The following is a 20,858-nucleotide window of genomic DNA, read 5'->3' as shown; positions in this document are numbered from 1 at the left end:
ACAAACGATTCCATTCGGCCAGACATGCTCAGAGCGCCGGATTAGTGGAAAGAAACAATGGTATCATAAAAAACAAGCTCGCTAAGACGTGTGCCGGCACCAAACTAAAATGGCCGGACGCCTTACCGATCGTGTTACTTTCAATGCGGACAACCCCTCAAACTAAGACTGGGCTCTCTCCCTTTGAGGTGGTAATGGGGAGACCTGCTAATATTTGGGGTTTGTCTAAAAGCTGCGCATTGCACGATATAGAAAATGTACTTCTCTCCGACTATTGTAACCAATTGACTAAAAACCTGTTTTCAATTTATCACCTGGTGCGAGAGGCATTGCCGGTGAGATACGAGGGCCCCGGTCACAGTCTATGACCAGGGGATTGGATCCTCGTTAAATCCTTCAATAGAGCGTCTTGCCTCGCACCACGTTGGAGTGGCCCCTACCTGGTGCTCCTGGTCACTCAGACTGCGGTGCGGGTAGGAGGACGTCGCCACTGGATCCACGGCAGCCACACCAAACGGATCCCACACCCAGTGCCATACGATAAAGAAGATGCAGAACCCCTTTCCGACATTGAAACCAACGTACCCGAAACGGCAGACGGTGGAGAGAGAGTATCAGAGGCCGTTCTGGAAGTTGTAAGGCCCGCCAAAACGGCCATCTTGCCTCCTTGCTCTCCCACTGCATGGTTTGTGGATCATCCATCTTCTGATCCAACTTCTGTTCACTCGCCACCTCCTGTGGGAAGTGACGACATCCTGTCTGCTGATTCTTTTGCACTGGAAACTGTGAAGTATAATCTCCGCCCAAGGAGATAGGTTTGCAATACGGCTCTTGCTGTACAATTGAAAGAATTTGAGGGCTTGCCTTTTTTTGGCCCAATTGCATAAAGGGTTCTGCTGGCTAAGGGTTGTGGGAAAAGACATTAAGAAGACGCGCGACCGGAGTCGCCAGCAAACAAACAATTGGTGTTTCTTGATTGAAGATGACAATGCCCGCATCCGCTACCGTTCGTACTGAACTTTTGGAAAAAAATGTGACTAGGAGAGACAATGAGCAGATGTGTATGGGGGCCCCGAAAACGTTTTGTTGTCTACTGGTGATAATCACGGGACTTTTAGTAACTGTTGGTTGTGGGTTTTGGTATTTGGAGAGAATGTACCCTTTGAATGATTTCCTACCTGTTGAAAATATAACTGTTGTTCCCACTCCTTCTGTGCAACTACATACCTTGTCACCTAGAGATCTTTTGCATAGACGGAATTTTCAAAATAACACTCTACTTCTAATTATGAATGCTACCCATGCAATCTTTAACAGAACCAATTGTTGGATCTGCTCGCATTTACCGCAACATGGGGATAAGGGGCTAGGTTGGTATATTCACCCTTTACCTTTGACAACTGCTTGTTATGCTTCACTTAGAGCACTGTTCTTTGGCCGATGGAACGATAGCATCTCGGGGAACTTTGATGGCACTAATTTGAATAGTTTTGAGAAACGTGTTCTGACTCCCCTGGAATGCTCGCTTTTCGCAAATAGGAGTAAGCTCAATATTGCTTCTATTAGGCCTTCTGATAGACTGTCTCGTCCTTTCCAATCTTTGATTTCCTTTAAAATGGCCCCGATAGGCAATAAGGATACCGTGCCTCCTTCTTATACTGTTAACCATAGCCCCGATTCAGTTTCTTTCTGCATACAGAGGAATGGCACCTGGTCAATGGGAAATTTTAAAGGTTGTGCCAACGTTGCAAATTTGACTGGGGAAGACAGACCTTTGTATTTAGGCGAACCGATCTATTTTGTTTGCGGTAATGTAGCATTTCCATGGTTGCCCAGGGATTGGCAGGGAACTTGTTATCTAGGAATCCTGTTACCTGGGGTGTTTATAGCAAGTACTGTAGAGGTTTCAAAGGCTCGTCCACGGCGGGACAAGAATGGCGACACTCCAGCACAGGTTTTAGGAGATGTAGCGAAATCATTCCTTCCATTCTTTGGGCAGATAGCGAATTCCGAGGATATCAGGAAACTAGCGAGAGTACTGGAGAGAACCATCAGCCGGACCACAGATATACTCTATAATATGACTTTAGAGCAGACAGCGATCAGATTGGTAGCGCTTCAGAACCGGATGGCATTAGATGTCATTCTGGCTGAATGTGGTGGAGTATGTAAATTAGTGGGGTCCGCTTGCTGTGTTTTCGTACCGGATTCCTCCCCAACTATTTTTAAGGCAATACAGAATCTGCACATTCTTAGTTCAGAAGTGCATGTTCCCGAGGGAAATTGGGATCTTAGCGCTTGGTTCTGGGACTTCTGGCGGTCTTGGGGTTGGAAAGTGCTTTCAGTCTTGCTGATTATTTTGGGAATTCTGCTATTTCTTTGTTGTTGTATCCAATGTCTACCAAGTATATGTTCAATGCTAGGGGGATGTTGCACTCAGGCGATAGGTACAATAGGACATAAAGTGTATGCCCCGGATAAAACCTCTAAGGAGTATGTACTGAAAGAGATCTTAGTAAAAGATCTAATGGCGATAGATATTTCTGACAGCTATTCAGGGTGCATGGACGATGACACATGGAGTTATTTGCAGGGAGATCAGAAGTAGTTTAGCACTTGGCATAGGCCAAAAGGAGGGTTTGTCAAACTAGAAATTATATCGTGCCTCCTATTGCTATGAATATATGTATATTGGCCTACGCCAAGCTGCTAACAAGCTGCTTATAAACTACATGTGAATAAACTCGCATTGCAAGGTCCTGACCTTAGAAACCATGTAAACTGTCATTTTGGGTCAAGCCGCCATTTTAGGTTTCCTTGCTCTATAAAGTCACCATGTGAGCTAAAATGGTAGCCTATGTTATTCAGAACAGAACTTGATTGTCATGACCTCTGTACAGCTAATGTGTAACTTGCCTGCAGGCCACTTGTTAGGGTCATGAGCTGAGACCTTGTCCTTCTGCTGACCTGTGTGCAATGGATTACCTGTATCACCGAAACTGAGCTATAATTGAATGAGAACACCTGCTTAACTATATTGTATAAATTAAATCCTGCATTGTAATGTTAGGCCTAGAGCATACATTATTACCATTTCTTCTTGTTAATGTATAAACCTAAGATGAACTAGATTTGACCTGGCAAGGGACCCTAGAGCAGTAACTTATTTATGGAATGGTTAACCTGCAGAAAGGCTGGACAACAGGCTGGAGAAATGTATAAAAGCCTGACTGTTTCAATGAATATTTGCACTCACTGAGCACACCGAACCATGCCGGAGTTCGCTGTGTTGTACTAAGGGTCGATAGCTATATGAATTTTGTTCTGTTCTTTTGTAACTGGATTCAGTATAAAATAAAGTGCTTTGTATGTTCCTTTGTAAGCTGTGTTTGGTGTGTTTCCTTTTTGGTTACCCTGCCTCATATTAGTTCCTTGTTTTCACATGGTGACATTAGTTAGTGATATTTTTACTCAAAAATGAGTTCAAGGGATGCCATGTGCATGCATGTCATGCAAGGTGGTCATACTAGGACTCAGTCCGCCAAAGTAGTCCCTAAAAGATGGCATCGCCCTTGCCTACTTGAGCAACCTCAGGCCCTTGCCACTGCCAAGCAAGACTAAACTCAAATGAACCAGGCATGCCTTGTTTATGACCTTTGAGGCTGAACTTGCTTGAGCCGATTCACACAAACCTCAAAGAAAGTCTGGACAAGTCTGCTTAGTTTGAATCTCCACAAGTTGAGGGGATTTGAGATTTAACTGAATAAATTCACCCAGGTTTGCTGATCTGGAGCCAGATCACAGAAGTTTTGCACTCGTGCAAGTGCAATATTGCTGGGTACTAGGGCTAAGTTTGCCCTATTTCTAAAAACACTTGGAGTTATTAGTACTAATACCGTGCAAACTTTGCACTTACACCGGTGCAAAACTTCTGTAATCTGGCCCCTGGATTACACTTTCATAATCTCATCCATGAAAAATTATCAAAAGCGTCTGCCATAAATTTTGGTCAGTGGCCGAGGTGTACGAAAAGAAGTAGTGGAACTCTGCACATTACACACCCTCAAACACATGCTCCTGCTGATCATGCAAGATTCTACTTCTTCCTACACTTTCATTTTAAAACGAAAACATTCTGGAACGGTTACTTTTTAAAATAAAAGTATAGGAACAATAAAACTTAATTAAAAAAGTAGAGGAGCGCCACTCCCTACTGCTCCCGCTCACTTCGACCACTGGTTTTGGTAACCGTAGCAGCAACTTCTCGGCAGCACGCTCTGTTTAATGCTGTTTTTGCGGGCAGCATTGTTTCTTTTTGGGGAGGCTGGGAGTGAGGGGCTCTGTTTAGTCTCAACTCCGCATTTTTACCCTCCTGCAACTCTTACATCCCCTACCGTGGTGGGAGTATATGCAATCCAGAAGAGCAGAGCGTCCATTTTAGGGGAAGTACTGCTAGTGATAAAGATGGCTGCCGGGAGGCGGGACTTCCTGTGGATGTATTTATCTCCTGCCTAGTGCTTGGAAATAGCTCCCTTTATCTGCTATTGGCTTTCTTAATACATGCTTGGTTTCCTACATTGACCAATCTCTGTGGCATCTGTTTTTATCCCAATCTCTCCCGCATCCCCCTGACCTCTAATCCTCTCCCGCATACTCTGCCCGGTGTCCCTTTCTGTGACCTCCCTGCACTGCTGCACTCACTCCTCCTCCTTCACCTCTTCCCCTTCCGGTCTGCCTCCCCTCAGTCACTGCCCACTCTTCCGTTTTATCCCCCCCTCCAGCTGGTGAAGACCCACCCGCTGCTGCCCAGTCGCAATTACATCATCGGGTACCACCCTCACGGGATCCTGTGCATCGGTGCCTTCTGCAACTTCATCACCGAGTCCACGGGATTCTCGGAGAAATTCCCCGGCATCCGGCCTTTCCTGGCCACACTGGCCGGCAACTTCCGCCTGCCAGTCCTGCGGGAGTATATGATGAGTGGAGGTGAGTACTTCCATGCCACCTGGCACCCAAAGACTGCATTCAGTCCTGAGGGCCTTGAGGTTTTATTGAACTTTTATACTCATCTGCCTTTAATGTTTTTATCCTGTATTCTTTCATTTCTCTATTTTTACTCCTGTCTTTTATGGGGTTGCTGTCCTTGTTCGTTTCTGGTCTTTTATGTACTTGTTTATAGCGCCTGTTTACCCCCCTGGGCTTAAGGCGCTCTACAAATGTATGAATTCACATGGTGAGTATACCAGAGAAACACAGACCTAAAACACAGTTAAGCACACAATAACATGCAATCCCATTGCTTGTTTTGGAAAGTGATATATTTTTGTATTCATGTGTTTGTGCACATATTACATATTACCTGCGGGATTTCTAAAGTGCCAGTCTCGCTGTGAAGCATCTTAGCATTGTATACAAGGGACTCATCTGGGGGTTACAAGTAGAGTGCAGGGGTAGCAGAGTGGCTGGGCAGGGGCCGCAGGGAGTGGAGGCTCCGGAGGGCGGAGTGGAGCGAAGCGAATACTGCGGGTCTTCCGGTTCTTCCGGTAGTGTAGGATGAGTCGGCCAGTCTAATATGTGTTGGCCACCTGTTCCAGAGGCGGGGTGCAGGACAGGAGAAGGCCCGTTTCCTGGCTCTTAAGGTTCTGTGCTTTGTGCTCTGGTCTCCGGAGATGGGCAGTGTTTCGGCCCAATGGAGTCTTCACCTTGCTTGATCACCACTGGGCCATGATAAACACGGCGCCTGAGGGAACAGCCTGATACATATATCATATTAAATAGGAGAGTGATACAGGGTGGGTGCTGGTCCGTATAGATTTATATGCAGGAAAACACGCCCTGCCCTAACACATTGAGGTAACACATTGAGGTCACACATTGAATCAATAGAGACTTGAATATTCATCATTGTGGTATGTGCACATGGTCGAGACTGACACATGCAGACCTGCTGATATCAGCACTCTCCATCGCCACCTGTTTTGCATCCAGATCCTTAGGCAGCAGAATTGTGTCCCTGGCCTTTTCACCCATGGGCTGGCAACTCTGGAAACTAGCCATGTCATTGCAAGGGAGCAGCAGCCTTTCAATACTTTGGCTGCATTCCGATTGGTTCTCAGTTCTTCGGTGAACCTATACAGACCTGCGCGCTGCTGTGCGCTCGTCTGGACTGTGGGTTACCAGGGGTTGAAAAATGCAATAGCGCTTGGCAGGAGCAGAGGAGTGCTGGCAGCATTCTAGGATAGACTCCCCTGTCTGGCCAGGAGAGATTACATCTTCTGGGGTTATGCAAGGTTAACAACCTCGGCACCCACCCCACAGAGGTGAAGGACCTACAGCGCCAAGATATCTTCAGACAATAGTTGCGCCATATAAAGCTATGGTAGCATAAAATAACTTAGACGGTGCAGGATCCACCCAGATGGAGCCCTGGAGCATGTTCCCGATGAGTGCTTCTGATCGGATCCAGGTGTTGCCGTTTAGGTGTTGGAATGACAGAAATTGAATTGCTAGCCACCATATTGTGTCTTGTGTCTCCCTGGTCCTGGTCCTGCATGAATGCTCACCTGATGGAATGTTAGCTGGTGGAATGTTGTGGTGTGAGTGCCCCTTGAAGTTCCATGAATGTCAGGTGGAGTGAGAGAGCCTCTGAGGGAGGTGGCCAGTGGATGTCTTCCTATACCTTCTTTCTTACCTACCTTGAATTTATCCTGTTGTATCACCTTGTCAACCTGTAGCTTAGTAAAGAAGTTCACTTCCCTACCTGAGGTGTCAGTCATCCTTCAAACCTTAACACACTACATTTGATTCGAGCTTCCTTTTAACAAGGCTCACTCACTGCCCAGTAGATTTTTTTTAGATCAATTTCAATTTTTATTTAATGGAACATGGATGTTGTAGATCTATTTAAAAAGAAAGTATGCCTCTGATATTGAATTTGATAAGTTATGCAAAAAGGAATTCCCCTGCATTTTATAACATGTGTCTGTCCCTTTACTTTGGGAGTAATTGCCTGTGTTTTGGGCTTAAAAGTGGCTGGCGTGCCGCTTATTTGCCGGACTGCATAGAAAGTAAATACCCTTATGTATTGCAGTGCTTTGTGGGTATCATGTGCAGTGATTATCCAGTGCAATCCTGACTCATACTTAGGTTTTATTTTACAAAGGACCGATATTTAAGAGACCAACATTTCGCCATTACCACCAAATATTCGGGTCCCTGTATGATCAGATTTTGTATGCAAACCATATAATCCACCTTATAACTTTTCCACATTTGCTGCAAATCCCAGAAACCCATAAACGGCGACTGGACTGACGTGGATCGCATTTATATCTGGTCGTCTGGAATTTCCATCAGAAACTGAAGGAAAATCTTGCGAATGACCAAGGATCTGACCGCAAGGCTCCACACTTCCTGCGTGTCTAATACAATTCGGTGTATCATTAACTGAAAAACCCAATAGATTGCTGTGAAGATTATAGATTTATTTTGTTTAAAATGGCTTGGTACGCTGTATCTGGCTTGGTCCTGTCTACCAACCACACTGTCCCATGATTGAAGTCGTAGGGTATGGCCAACCCTATGGTATCTCACCCGATGCCGGTCAAGTCAGACGTCTCCACTGTGGCCCTAAGGTTACGAACAGCCATTTGATGACATCACCTATAGCCGCAGAGCAGAGTCCAGTGCTCTCATTCCCCAGGTTGGAATCACTCGTGGTCGACCCACACATCAGCCTGTTCTTGCTTCTTGGTTCTTGCTTGCAATGTGTTGCTTTTTTATTTGGAGGTTTCTCCAATCATTCTGAATTCTTCTGAAAATATGGCTTATGGGACTGGATCCAGGATGGTGCAGATGTGCATCCTGAAATGCTCCAGTTGTGGAATCCACAACACCACTTAGTCTTCCAGATGTGCCGTTTAAAACGAGACCCAAGGCAGCAGACATGACCTTTAGAAGAAGACTCAATCCCAGTCGAAACAACCAAAATCTAAAGTGCCGTCTTCTGGACCGAACCAGTAGGCACACCTGGAGTGTGCCCTCAGATGATTGCTCCAGTTGTGATCTTCAGTACTCGATACAATACCGCAAAAGTGGTATTCAGATCTAGACTTGATGCTCTAGATGTAGTCTAAAGAAATAGACCTGAATCTCTTGAAGACTAAGTCCAACTTGGCAAATGTGGTCTCCAAGGGTAAATCAAAGACTCAAAATGTGACCTCTATAGCTAATACTGTGGATGTGGTCTCCAAGACTACACTGAGTGCTTCTGATATAGTGTGAAGGTCTTAACCAAAGTGGCCCACAGAATTGACCTCCATATTCTAGAGGTGATCACTAGAGGTAAACCCAATACTCTATATGAGGTTTCCAGAATTGGAGGCTCCACCACCGAATTACCACATGAACCCCAGTAATGATGTGTACAGTGAGGATACAACCTCAATTGTATGTCTATTAACATCTCCCCTATGCATTGCAGCAATCCCTCTGGTCTCCCCGAGACCATGATACATTGTGTACACACTTTTCACTGGTCCTCATTGATCCTTTACTTCCTCCTCAAAGTCACATTGGGGCTTTTCAATCATGCCTCTTTTTCCCCCTTGGTTCAGCTACAAATATCTCACCTTTCAACTCATCTCGATTTCATTTCAGTTTTCATCAAAGATATTGGATGCAGAGCATATCCCATATGTGTCTATTATTCCATAGGTACTGGGAAGATCAGAGGGGGGTCGCCCTGGAACAGCCTCTTTTAAGAAGGTCCATGTAGGGAAGTAGTGCAGAAGGTCCAGGGTCAGAATATCGGTGGCGGATACAATACCTTAGAAGGGATTTGTTGGCAAAAGACAAAGGACCCGAGTATAAAGAAGCCTATACAGCATTTTAGTCCCCAGCAAGAGGGGTGGGGGTATTGCAGCCTCCCGCCAATGGGGCGGCTCAGAATGGGAGCTTTACCAAACAGTAACCCCCCACTCCGAGACTCCTGGCAGCTAGAGGTGACCATCTTCCCTTGTTGGGAATTAGGTAAGTGCTGCCCCATCCCCTCTTTCCCCCAACCAATTTCCACACCCCTAACCCACAACCACAGCCTCCCCTCTTACCTTACGCTCTTCCATCCCTGAGTGTTCCTGGCACAGCTCCTTCCCAGAAATGGCGGGAGAAGGGACTCCATGTAGTTCACTTCTCACCAATCCATGGCAGCCATCTTGTTTTGTCATTTGTTTCTCAATTTGCGAAACGGCAAATGCACTGTTTCACAACTTGAAAAAAAAAGACTACTAGTACCCCAGTACAACGTTCCTGTGGTACTAATAGCAATATAACGCTTGCAAGAGGGGCATTACCAGTCAGGTAATGCTCTGGTGCTAACGTTAAAACCCTCACTTCACTCGGCTTCTAACTACTTATGCCCCGGGGCATTACCTAACAAGTAATGCCCCCCCCCCAGCTTGAGTTATATTGTTCAATTGAAAGAGTTCTGATGAAATAAAGCACTTCTGGCTTACAACTACTAAGTCTTGTGACATTTTATGAGTTAAAAATAAACACATTTTTTCTCTTCTAAGACAGCTCTGCAAAAGACCCTAAAACTGTCTAGTTGATTATTTTAAAAACTGTTTTAGGTAAAAGTACCAACCACTGTGTAAAGCACAGTAGAAGGCAAGGGAGCAACAAGTCCTTTGCATTGTCAGAAGAGTGGGCGCTTCTGACAATGCAAGCTCTTAATGCACAGACGTGCTCAGTCGAGGGGTTCATTGCTGCCCAAGGGCATATTGCTGCTGTGCAGATGATCCCCACTGGAGTTGATGGAAGAGAGGAAACCCATTCTGCGGCACCATAAACATTGCACAGTCCAACTGTATATTGAATGGCTTTCAGGTGTGTGAGATGACTCACAATTCCTGCAAGTGCACACGCTCTGTGCATGCGCAAACCACCATACCCAACACATCATGGCATTCCATCCATTACTTCCCGATGGAATATGGCTTTCATGCCATACCTGCCTACATTTCAAAAAGGAAAACCTGGAAATTTGCATCACACGATGCCCCGCCCCATCCCACTAGAGACTCCACCCACCACCACGCCCACTTTTTAGTGAGTGTCCAATGCCGCAGCGCCTGCACATTCACATCAATTGAGAAACACGCAGCGTCTTCACTGCAGCTCTCCTCAGTTAACGTTTAACCTCGTCTTTCACGTGACCAGAGGCTGCATGATATATCCGCCCGCCGATATAGTCTTTATGTCAAGAAATGTTACAAATTCAAGGGGCCTGTGACCAAACAGCCAGAAACCCGGAGAGACCACGCTCTTCCCCAGAGACCCGGACAAGAGCGTGGAAACACAGAGTCTCCCGGCTAAACCCAGAGACTAGACAGGTATGTTTCATGCCCTGCCGGCAGGGCGGACATGGCCTTTAATGGCTTGCCAGCCCGGGAGTGGGGTGTGAAAGGTATAATGAATATGCTGCATTTGTAATGTGTTTCAGGGTTTGTGAAGAATATGGAAGCTGTGGCCTAGTGGTAATGGAATGGCAGTTTTTAGTTGGAGCAGTGTAGAATGTCTTCTAACAGTACTTTATATGTAAGGAGGCTGCCACTTGTGACCAGGTGCACAATGCTGCAATGCATGGCATTTGATAGAGTGGTTAAAAAAGCGAATATGCTTATTGAGAAGCTTATTACAGGGTAAGCGGCAGTAACCCTGTAGAGGAGCAGATGTACATATCCGCAGGAGATCCTACCCCATGAGACCATACCCTGTCTAACACCAGCTATTATACCAATACCGCAGTGAGTATATGGGAGACGGTATCCATTAAGACCACCATATCGAATGTACCCTTGAGTTGATGACAGTTTACAGCAGGAACTTCCTGAAGGAATATGAGAAAGAGTTAAGAAAATGAACTGATGACATCATAAGAACGTCTGCACTAAGTCCTGAAATACTGAATGAAGACGATGTATGGATCCTAGAGGAGAAATGTCGAAGTAAAGAATCAAGTGAACTTTAAGGTGTAAAAGAAGAACATTACACAATACAAAGTGCTGCTGAAATCAGAAGTATAAAGAATGTACATATGCTGAAATGCAAGATAGAGCAAGTCATTGTATAGGATTAGCTACAAGTAAGTGAATAGAATGCAGGCAGAGATGCCAATGTCCAGAAACTGGACATTGGTATCATGATATGAGTAAGCCAAAGAACCATGGAGAAAGAAAGAAAGGCTGTTTCGCAGTGGAATAACAGGTTGTTTGGAGCTGCATTGGGAGGCTGTCTGGCTTGAAATCAAGAACGGCGATGTCAAGGTCAGCTATCTACGCTGAAGAGGAACATGTGTGCGGAGGATGAATCTTCTCACGTTAAGGTGCAAGAAAGAACACAGAGGATGCCACGTCTTAATTCATTTAAAGCATTTAAAATCTTGCAGAATGAACAGAATTGTGGTCTCTGGTCACGTGAGACGAGGATGGAAATAGGACTTGAACTTGGAGTTTCAGACACGATAGCGAGTGCCCTCACTCCTGTTGCATTCCCAGGACAAGAATACTCTGCAAGGCCAAATACAAAGTGAATTTCATGGCAGAAGGCATGGGTGATGAGAGATGTTGGGCTAATTGGGTGGTAAGGCAACCTCATGTCCTTTGTACTTGCACCTAGGTCTTGGCTTACGTGCTGCTAATTGTACCGAATGTTGAAGACATGGCACAAGCGTGCCAAACCAATCATATTAGTCAGTATAACAAAGGACCTTATAGCTTAAGAAACCAATGAAACACTGTGTAACTGATTTTTCTTAAATGACCCGAATGAAGAGGTAGGCATAAATTGTCCACCTGATATCGGACATCAACTAACAAACCTAGCTCCTATATGATTGTATATGTAGATGTATCCCTTAACCAATCCCAACCTGTGATAGGTTTTTCACTATTGCCACATATTATGATGTCATTCTGATGCATTAATAAGTATATAATTGTATTTTTTGTGGAAATCGCTGGGAAAATAGTGTACGTCCGTTGATGTTCGTTGTAAACTCCCTGTTTTAGATAATGGCTAATAAAACAGCAACTTGCCATCTTTGTGAGTTTGTCTGGTTATTTGGGCTCAGAAGTATTCTGGAGTAATCCCATCCAATTACAGATGCACGTTCCAAGGGCCATAAACTCATGTGGTAGCGGTGCAGATGGTTTCAATCTAAACTAGTTTGTCTTCAGAGTTTCGGACGATCAGGCATCCTCTGCCATTAGCTGGAAGATTGTGGAGTTTCCTGTGGAGAGCGGCCGATAGAAATAAACTTGCAAGAGAAATCACGATGGTGGGCAGGTCCCTCTTTGAAGAAATCCCTGCTCGGTTTCCACAGGCGCTCTACGGACAGAAGGCGAAGTGGTCGGATTGGAGGAGGAGTCGATATCGAAGGCTTCGAGTTGTTTAAACGGATGTAAGTAGACTAAGGGAAATGGCAATATAAAGGGGCAGGATTGTAATAGTTTATGAAAAGAGTGGCTAACAGGACATTTTGTATGGCTACAGGAACCCGTAGGTAATCCTATTTTAAGGGATATAGAGGAAGACGTCACAAATTCAAGTTGGAATATTAAGAGAGAGAATACACATGGTCAGGGCCGTGGGAGGTGACATCTTAAACTCCGTACTGGGTAATGTAATTGGAGGCGAGGAAGGAATACCTCTTAGTATAAATGATTATAGGGAAAAGAGAAGGTGATCAAAGGGGTTGTTAATGTAAATTGTGTTATTATTTTTGATTATTGTTTGAATGACGTTCTGAAAAGTGATACATTGTGAAAGTTGGAAGTGAAGTAGGTTTGAGTTAAATGTAGTAAATGATTGGCGCCAGTCAGAAGACAGATTGAGCGGCGATTGATGGTGCTTGCTCATATTTATTGTTTTTGAGATTAAAAGTGTTGAGCAATAATCATTGAGATAAGTAGAGATTTATTAAATATAACAAGGTAACGATCTGGTAAGTATCGACAGTTAATTGTGACCTATCATTATGGAGGACACTCCTCTTATGCACATTTGTGAAACATTACCACGACATGCGCTCAAGCTCAAACAGTACAGTGCGGAATGGGTAAAGGGCACAACTGATAAAATGTCCATGCCATGGCCGCAAGGGGGATCATTGTCAAAGGTAGTATTACAATACATGACTACATATGTGCACGCTGCGTACATGGGAAAGAAATTATAGAAAAGATGGCAGTTTTAGAACTCTGGAAAATGTATCAAGAGGAGAAAGTGTACCCTTTACCGAAGGAGTGGATGCTTAATCAGCATAAGCGGGAGGGTATCGAGCCTTCAGCTCCTCTTACTCTGCTTGAAACTAAGAATGCAGATGTAGAGGATACAGGGTTTTATCCTTTAAATGAATTAAATGCAGTATCAGGGTATAGTAACCCGACATATGCACCCCCGCTTATAGTAGCAATGACAGTCCAGAAGGGAGTAAAAAGAAGAAAGACACATGTAAGTTCATACGATATAAAGAGAAACAAGACGAGAGATCGAATATATCAACAGATATAGTCAGAGAAATTGAGAGATGGAAAGGAGAGAAGGATAAGGCCAATGAGGTAACGCTTGTACAGACCAAATGTATGGGAGGCAGATATTACTCAAGTTAGATGGGAAAAGCATAGAGGAGGTTGGGCAAAAAGAAGACAAAGATGAGCAAGGAAGGAAAAGCTGGGAACGACGGGAAAAGATATGTAGAGAAGAACAAGTGAAAGACAAAAAACAGGCAGAGGAACAAAGGAAGTATGATGTCAGAAGAAAGAAATAGAAGAAAGGGATAAGAGAGAAAGAAAGAGAGGAAGAAGAGGCTCAATGAGTGAAGGACAAAAGATTACAGAGAAGAAGAGAAGAACGAAGACAAGCAGTAAGAAGGAAAGCACGAAAGCAAGTAGAAGAGAGGGCAAGAAGAGATGCGATAGAATGAAGGGAAGTAGAAGAAAGACTAAAACAGAACAGAAGGCAGCGAGATCTTGACGCCAGTCTCGTTCTTAAAGAACGAATAATACCAAGCAATGAAATAAAGGGGTGATGGGAAACGGTAAGTCTTCCCAATCAGAGAAATGACTCAAGAAAAGTAGTACAAGAAGAGAAAAGATATGACACAGAAAGTATTGGAGAGAGGATCGATAAGATATGTCAGCAAATGAGGCAGAACAGCAAGTTTGGGACTTCAGGGAGCGGCAGACGATCCCTCATACCAAAACCACGGGATGAGGAGGAAAACGTGAACATATTTACACCATGAGTAACTTTGATTCAACATTACCACTTGCACAACACTGGTAAACTAATCATCAATTGGATGATAAAATGGATGTGAGGTTCATCGGATTGAGACAGGCTTCTCTGGGCGAGAGAGGCGGGAATAGAGAAGTCCTCCTTCGCCAGAGGGAAGATCGTATAATTTGCAAATTCAGAGCGACTGAGTTTGGCCTGACCAAGACCATGAGATGGCGTATTTTCTCTAAAAACTTTATTTAATTGTTTCAATTGACATACAATATGTACTAGAACTCTACATGTTATTCCTTGTTTTTGACCAGCACTTGTAATATCGAAGCAATTTTGATTTCTTTTACTTTGTAGTTCAACCATTTTTAACCTGGTGTAACATATGCCGCCCATGAGAAATTTGCAGGCTAATTGTGTATGACACATATTTTTGATTTATGTATACCTGATCAGCGTAACTGGGTATGTGTCCAGTTTGTCCCAATACCTTCTTTATGCACCCACTTCTATCGCTAGCCACATAGCTGCCTCTAGCTATCTGGCTATGTACTATACATGGACACTTTTTATGCCTCTTTGACCATTTTGTATAATACTAATCATATACAACTTTTTGCATAACTCCTTAAATTATTTGCAGACTTATGATTTATTTTCTATTCATTTTTAAATTCAACCTCAAAAACACGTTAGAATCGCAGCCCCATGGGGACTTTGCTGAATATTCCATCGTTTTGTAGTAACATTACTGTTACACGAACTCAAAACATGGCGCTCGTTTATTTTGCCTGACTTCATGAACAAGACTTAATGGAAATAGTAGTAGGACTAGGGTTGCCTAGATAACCCATGTAAACTCAGGAGAGGCAACTTTTCCGACCTACCCAGATGATAGGAGATTGTGTGCAAGTCGGAGGTAAGCTACAACACTAATTCCTTATGTATTCAACAGGCTCTTTAGTTATATGTTCTAATATTATGTGCACAAGCGCTGTTTGTTGGATGGCTATATTTCAAGTAACGTCCTTGCCTTGTTTGGACTACATTCAGCGTTTCCTTTACAAACGCAACTGCAGCGCTACTGGTCGTAGCATCGTTCAGTGCACGGCACCATAATAGGAAATACTTTTCCGCGTTTAGACTAAACCTAACGTTTATTTAATGAACGCAATTGTAGCAAAGCGGTTACTCTACCGTACTCGGATACTATCCAGCGTCTGCATGGATACTTCAAAAATTAATAAATGAAAATACAAATGACCATTATTATTTTCAGGAACAAATAGACCTTTATTAATGCATGATTCAATAATCAGGCACTTTGCCCAGATTCACGTGATATACCGACTTGTATAATATTTAGGCCCATACTATGCGACCCAGCAGACATCAGTAATATTTGACCTCATAGATGATAAACCATATGCTTTGCTTGATTTGGAATATAGGTAAGGCCTCCATGGGCACAACTCTATATCATTTATCTAAAGGACATATGATATTTTGTTTATAAGACTTAAACACTCAATTTAGAGTTTGTATTAATGGTTTGTTTTTATATTTCTTTGTCTTTGTACCTTTTCCCTATTTTTGTTGTTTTTCTTGTACTTACCTTAACTTCCTCCCCTTCACCCCTCCCTATTTCTCTGTGACTACACCATACTATGTTTATTTGATCTCATGGATTGTTCTCATATCTGTCCCACCGTGCATTATGTTTTATAATACATGTTTTCACTGTGAACTTTACTACATGAATAACATTTTTAGTTTTGCTACTAGCCCTGATTTGAAAAAGACACTGGTGTGTCGAAACACGTGTTATCCAAAAGGGCATTATAATAAATACATTTCGGCCTTCATACAAGTACTGTGGCGCAGTTCCTGAAGTGTGGAGCATTTTCTTTAACGGAGGAGGAAAACATGTTTAGTGATGAACGCAGAGCACTGTCTTTGAGAAGATTACATTTAGATAGAGAAGAGGAGGTTGATAGTTACACCAGTTGGGGTAGAGCAATGCCAGACGAAGAAAGGAAGCCAGGTCGTGAGATAGAAGGGGAGGGTACTTGCTTCCCCTGCGAGTCAACATCTGGATAAGGAGGTAAGATGGTCAGATCTGGAACACCCTAAGGAAAGAACACCAGATCCTACACCATATCTTGATTGTGCAGTGCGAGAGGAGAATCTCCACCTTATGTGAGTAGGTTAAGGTTGTTACCAGTACGAAGTTGAATAGGGACAATTACCCCTGCAATGGGTAGATGAATAATGGGAACCACTTATGGGATGGGGTTCTCACAGTTCCCCTTGCTAGAGAAGGGGGGGGGCAAGACTGCAATATATTCCATGGCCTCAGATGGAGAAGGATAACTTAAAATGCAAGTTAACTAGTTTGACTTTGTGGGCTGCAAAATGAATCTACGAATTAGAGAAAATGACAGGGGGAATTACGTTGGCCATAGAGGACATAGAAGGTCAGCTATTCCCGGAGAGAGAGTTTACGACATTTGGAGACTAGCAGGATATGCAAGTGTGAAAGCACAAAATACAGCTCATGATGGAACTCCATTTAATAATTGCAAGGTGGATGTTTGGAGGGCACTTAGGGTACAGTATCCCGATACGTCAGATATGGGTGCGATTATGACACATGAAATGAAAGAAGATGAAGACCCTATTGCTTATATTCAGGATATTCATGAGAGATGGCCTCTTGAGATGCGTGAGCCTTGGGAAAAGAACAGTGGCACTATTCAATCATATTTTGTCTGAGGGATTGCCGGATGCAGTACAGAGACAAATTTAAAATGGAAGCAAAGCCGTGGGCTGAGATACAGTTGACTAGTGTGCATCATTGCTGATTATTACAAGAGAAGAATAGAAAGAAAGAGGAGAACAGAAAGGTCGAGGAAGCCAAGTTAGTTCTGAAAAAATTGTCAACATTTGCTATAGAAGGGGCAGTATTGACAAGTGGAGAAGGAGTAGGAATGCAAGAAATGACAGGTGCATTGCAGGTAAATAATGTACACCTAGTGGATCAAAGTGGGTATGTGTTTTGGCCACGAGGAAGAGGTGGAGGATTTAGAGGAAGAGGAGGTGGATTTCAGAACACCCAAGGTGGATTTCAAAAAGTCGGAATACGCAGGGAGGATATAATGCGGGTTTGCCAGAGGGCCACCCCCAGTGTATTGGTATTGTGGGGTAACATGGCATATTGTGCGTGTATGTAGAAGCTGAGGAAGCATGTAACCGAAAAGACAAAATTCAAGAGGGAGGACAGGTCATCTACCACCATACAACACACAAACACAAGAGGGCTGTGCTCAGGATCAGACACAGGCGCTGCAAGCACATCAGGCACAGCAGCAGGGGTCAGTGAAAATGCACCCACTGCAAGGGCGATCACAGCAAGCACCTATGCAGACACAGCAGAATGCGAACATAGGACAAATACGAACACCCTGGATAGGATAGGGGGTGTCACTGTGGTAGGAGGGAATCCTCTTACTGGGACAGGGATGATTTTTTTTCTGTGATGTGTTGATGTGTTCAGTACTATCAGTAACACCAGACCCCCAAGAGGAACCAAGGGTCGATGTGACGATAGGAGGCAAATCTTTTTCTTTTCTTGTAGATACTGGGGCGACTCACTCTTGTATAAGGGGGTAAAATACCCAATGACAGGTATTGCCATGAATGCTCAAGGGTTCTCTGGACCTATGAAGTTTGTTCCTTTTACAGATAAATTACCTGTTCCGATAGGGGAATGTGACATGTCTGTCTCCTTGTTATATTCGCGACAAACGCCAGTTAACATTCTGGGTAGAAATTTGATGGCAAAACTTAACATGACTATTTCATTCACTGATCAAGGACTAGTGTGCTCCACTCCCACTCCAGGAATACACTATTTAAATGTAGGAGAGTTTATACTGGCATTTACAGGACAAGTAACCCTATGAGGAGACCTGGTAGATCTGGAAGTCTTCATTTATGGGGTGAGCATTTTATTAACATGGTTACCTGGATTAGTAGGGAAAATGGTGAGGCTACCTGATGAATTTATATTTAGACCACAAGTACCTATGGATGAGGAAGAAGGGCAGACTATTCCTATAGAATTGGAAGCAACTATAGTACAAGGGGAAATAGCAATGCTTGAAGGAGTAAATGACGAAGGCAGAGCATGGAGAACAGTGATTGCTCTTGAGGGGTACATATTGACTGATATAACAGACGAAGATATGTTCAGAGATGAAAGTATAGATGATGAGGTAGTGTTTTTCATAAGCATTACATATTGGATAAAGATTGAGAAAATAGAAGTCCCACAGCAAATGGCACTAATGCGGAAAAGACCAGCGTTCTTTCAGGAAGACTTAGAAAAGGTGCCAAGTGTCCTTTGGACTACGGGCCTATATGATGTTGGAGCGATTTCACCACAAACAAAACAGTACCCCATGTCTTGCGAAGCTGATGAAGGCTTATTTGAGACTATTTCAGTGTTGATGAGACAGGGATTCCTATTGCCATCAGAGTCCCTGTGCAGTACTGCGGTGTATCCAATTAAAAAATCTAAAGAAGGGTCATTGAGATTTATCCAGTACTTGCACCATCTTAATCAGATTGTAGAAGCAGAGTTTCCATTAGTTCCGAATCCTGCAACAATATTGTGTAGCATCCTAGTTGAAGCTAAGTACTTTACGGGGATCGATTTGAAAATAGTTTTTCTCGATTCCGTTGCACAAAGGCTCACAAGACCTTACTTGCTTTACATTCAGACAAAAGAGACTAAAACATACTCGATTTCCTCAAGGGTACTGTCAGTTCCCATCGATTTTTAATAAGGTCCATCAGACGGATTTCTGTAACATTGAACTAAAGAGTGCAGTAATTTAGTAGGTAGATGACATTCATCTGTAGTGAAACAGAGGATGAATGTAGGCACAAGTCTGTTCAGTTAATGTCTATACTAGCAGACAAGGGATACAAAGTAGACAAGGAGAAATTACAGTATTTCCAGGAAGAGGTATTTTACATAGGTCAGTTAATTTCACATGAAGGAAAGAAAGTGACACCTGAGAGAGCTGAGGCTATCGTGAAAACACCAAAGCCAAATACAGTGAGGCAAATGCAGCAATTTCTGGGGTTATGCAATTATTTCAGTGCCTGGGTGTTCGACTACAGCACATATACAAAACTGCTTTTGCAATTACTTAAGAAAGCACACGTTGGTAAGGAAAATATAGAATTGACTGAAGAACTGGAGGAAGGATTTGAGGAATTAAAAAGAGCAATTTGTACAGCTCCAATTTTGGGAATCCCCAATTATAATGAAGAATTGTATTTGTTTTCACATACTAATGGGTCAGTAATGACAGCAGTACTCACATAAAGAGCGACACTAGGGTAGAAATGTATTATAGTGAGATTTTAGATCCTGCCACGAGAGGACATTTTCCATGTGAACAATCTTTGGCTGCTGTCGCATTTGTGATTGAGAAGTCCACAAGTATTACCATTACCATAGGCTGTCCAATGATGCTATATGTGGAGCACACCTTATTTGCCATTTTAGAGAAACCCAAAGGTACATTGACATTACAAAGAACATCTGCATATGAAGTGAAGATTTCTAATCCAGCAATTAAAATCGTAAAATGCAAAATTGTGAACCCAGCCACCTTTGTAGCTGAACCTATAGAAGAATGTGATCATGTACACGATTGCGCTAATTATGTTGAATCTCATTATGATGTACCCTTTGTGAAAGAAAATGCTTTAGCGCGAGGTGAGATTCTCTTTATGGTTCTTCAGAAATTGACCAAACTAGTGGGGAGAGTCATTCAGGATCTGCAGAAGTAAAACACAGATTAAATGGCGAATTGGAGGTAGTGGTGAGTGCAAGACTACCATCCTATTTTTCAGCACATGCAGCAGAACTGGTAGCGCTTATTGTTGTGCTTGAGAAACACAGAGATCAGGAAGCGATGGTGTACAGTGACTCCGCCTTTGTGATGTTACCCGTTCATGCAGGGCTGTCGCACTGGAAAAGGAAGGGTTATCTCCACGCAGACGGCACTCCAGTGCAACATGTGTCATTATTGGACAGGCTCATTAAGGCACTACAACTCCCAGTAGCCATAGCGGTCGTAAAATGTGCAGCACATATTAAGCAAACAGACTTTATTTCTTGCAGAAACAAAGCCTCAGACTTAGAAGCCACAAGGGTTGCGTATTCCTCAGAAAGTTCAAGTTTCGAAATTGAAAATGTTAAAGAAGTATTGAATAGAAGCATGCTGGTACGAGAGGGATTTAATATGCTGTCAATTATGCAACTAATAGAGGTATAGGGTAGAGCCCCACAAGAAGATCAGGAGCTATAGAGACCTAGTGGTTGTTCTTCATCCCCCATGAAAGCATTATGGAGACAGGGAAGCACTGGAAAGCCAGTGATGCCAGCTGCATTACTGAAAGTCACACTTGAGCAGCTGCATTACCCCGCACATATAACCAGAGCAACTCTTGCTGCCACCATTGCAGAAGACTGGTTTGTTCCCAATTTA

At 43.4% G+C, this 20,858-nt stretch overlaps 1 protein-coding gene across 1 annotated transcript in view; it reads left to right on the top strand.

Moving 5' to 3' along the window:
- Window positions 1-20,858, top strand: part of LOC138481621 (diacylglycerol O-acyltransferase 2-like) — a 262,094-nt gene that overhangs the window by 181,664 nt on the left and 59,572 nt on the right. Inside the window, exon 5 of the mRNA XM_069613810.1 lies at window positions 4,782-4,986. Coding sequence (XP_069469911.1) covers window positions 4,782-4,986 — 205 coding nt within the window. The remainder of the gene's footprint in view (window positions 1-4,781; window positions 4,987-20,858) is intronic.

The sequence above is a fragment of the Ambystoma mexicanum genome, chromosome 5p (assembly GCF_040938575.1).
Source record: "Ambystoma mexicanum isolate Mex_15411 chromosome 5p, UKY_AmexF1_1, whole genome shotgun sequence".
Taxonomy (NCBI): domain Eukaryota; kingdom Metazoa; phylum Chordata; class Amphibia; order Caudata; family Ambystomatidae; genus Ambystoma; species Ambystoma mexicanum.
The sequence above is the reverse complement of the archived record's forward strand: the minus strand, read 5'-3'. Positions and strand labels throughout refer to the sequence as shown.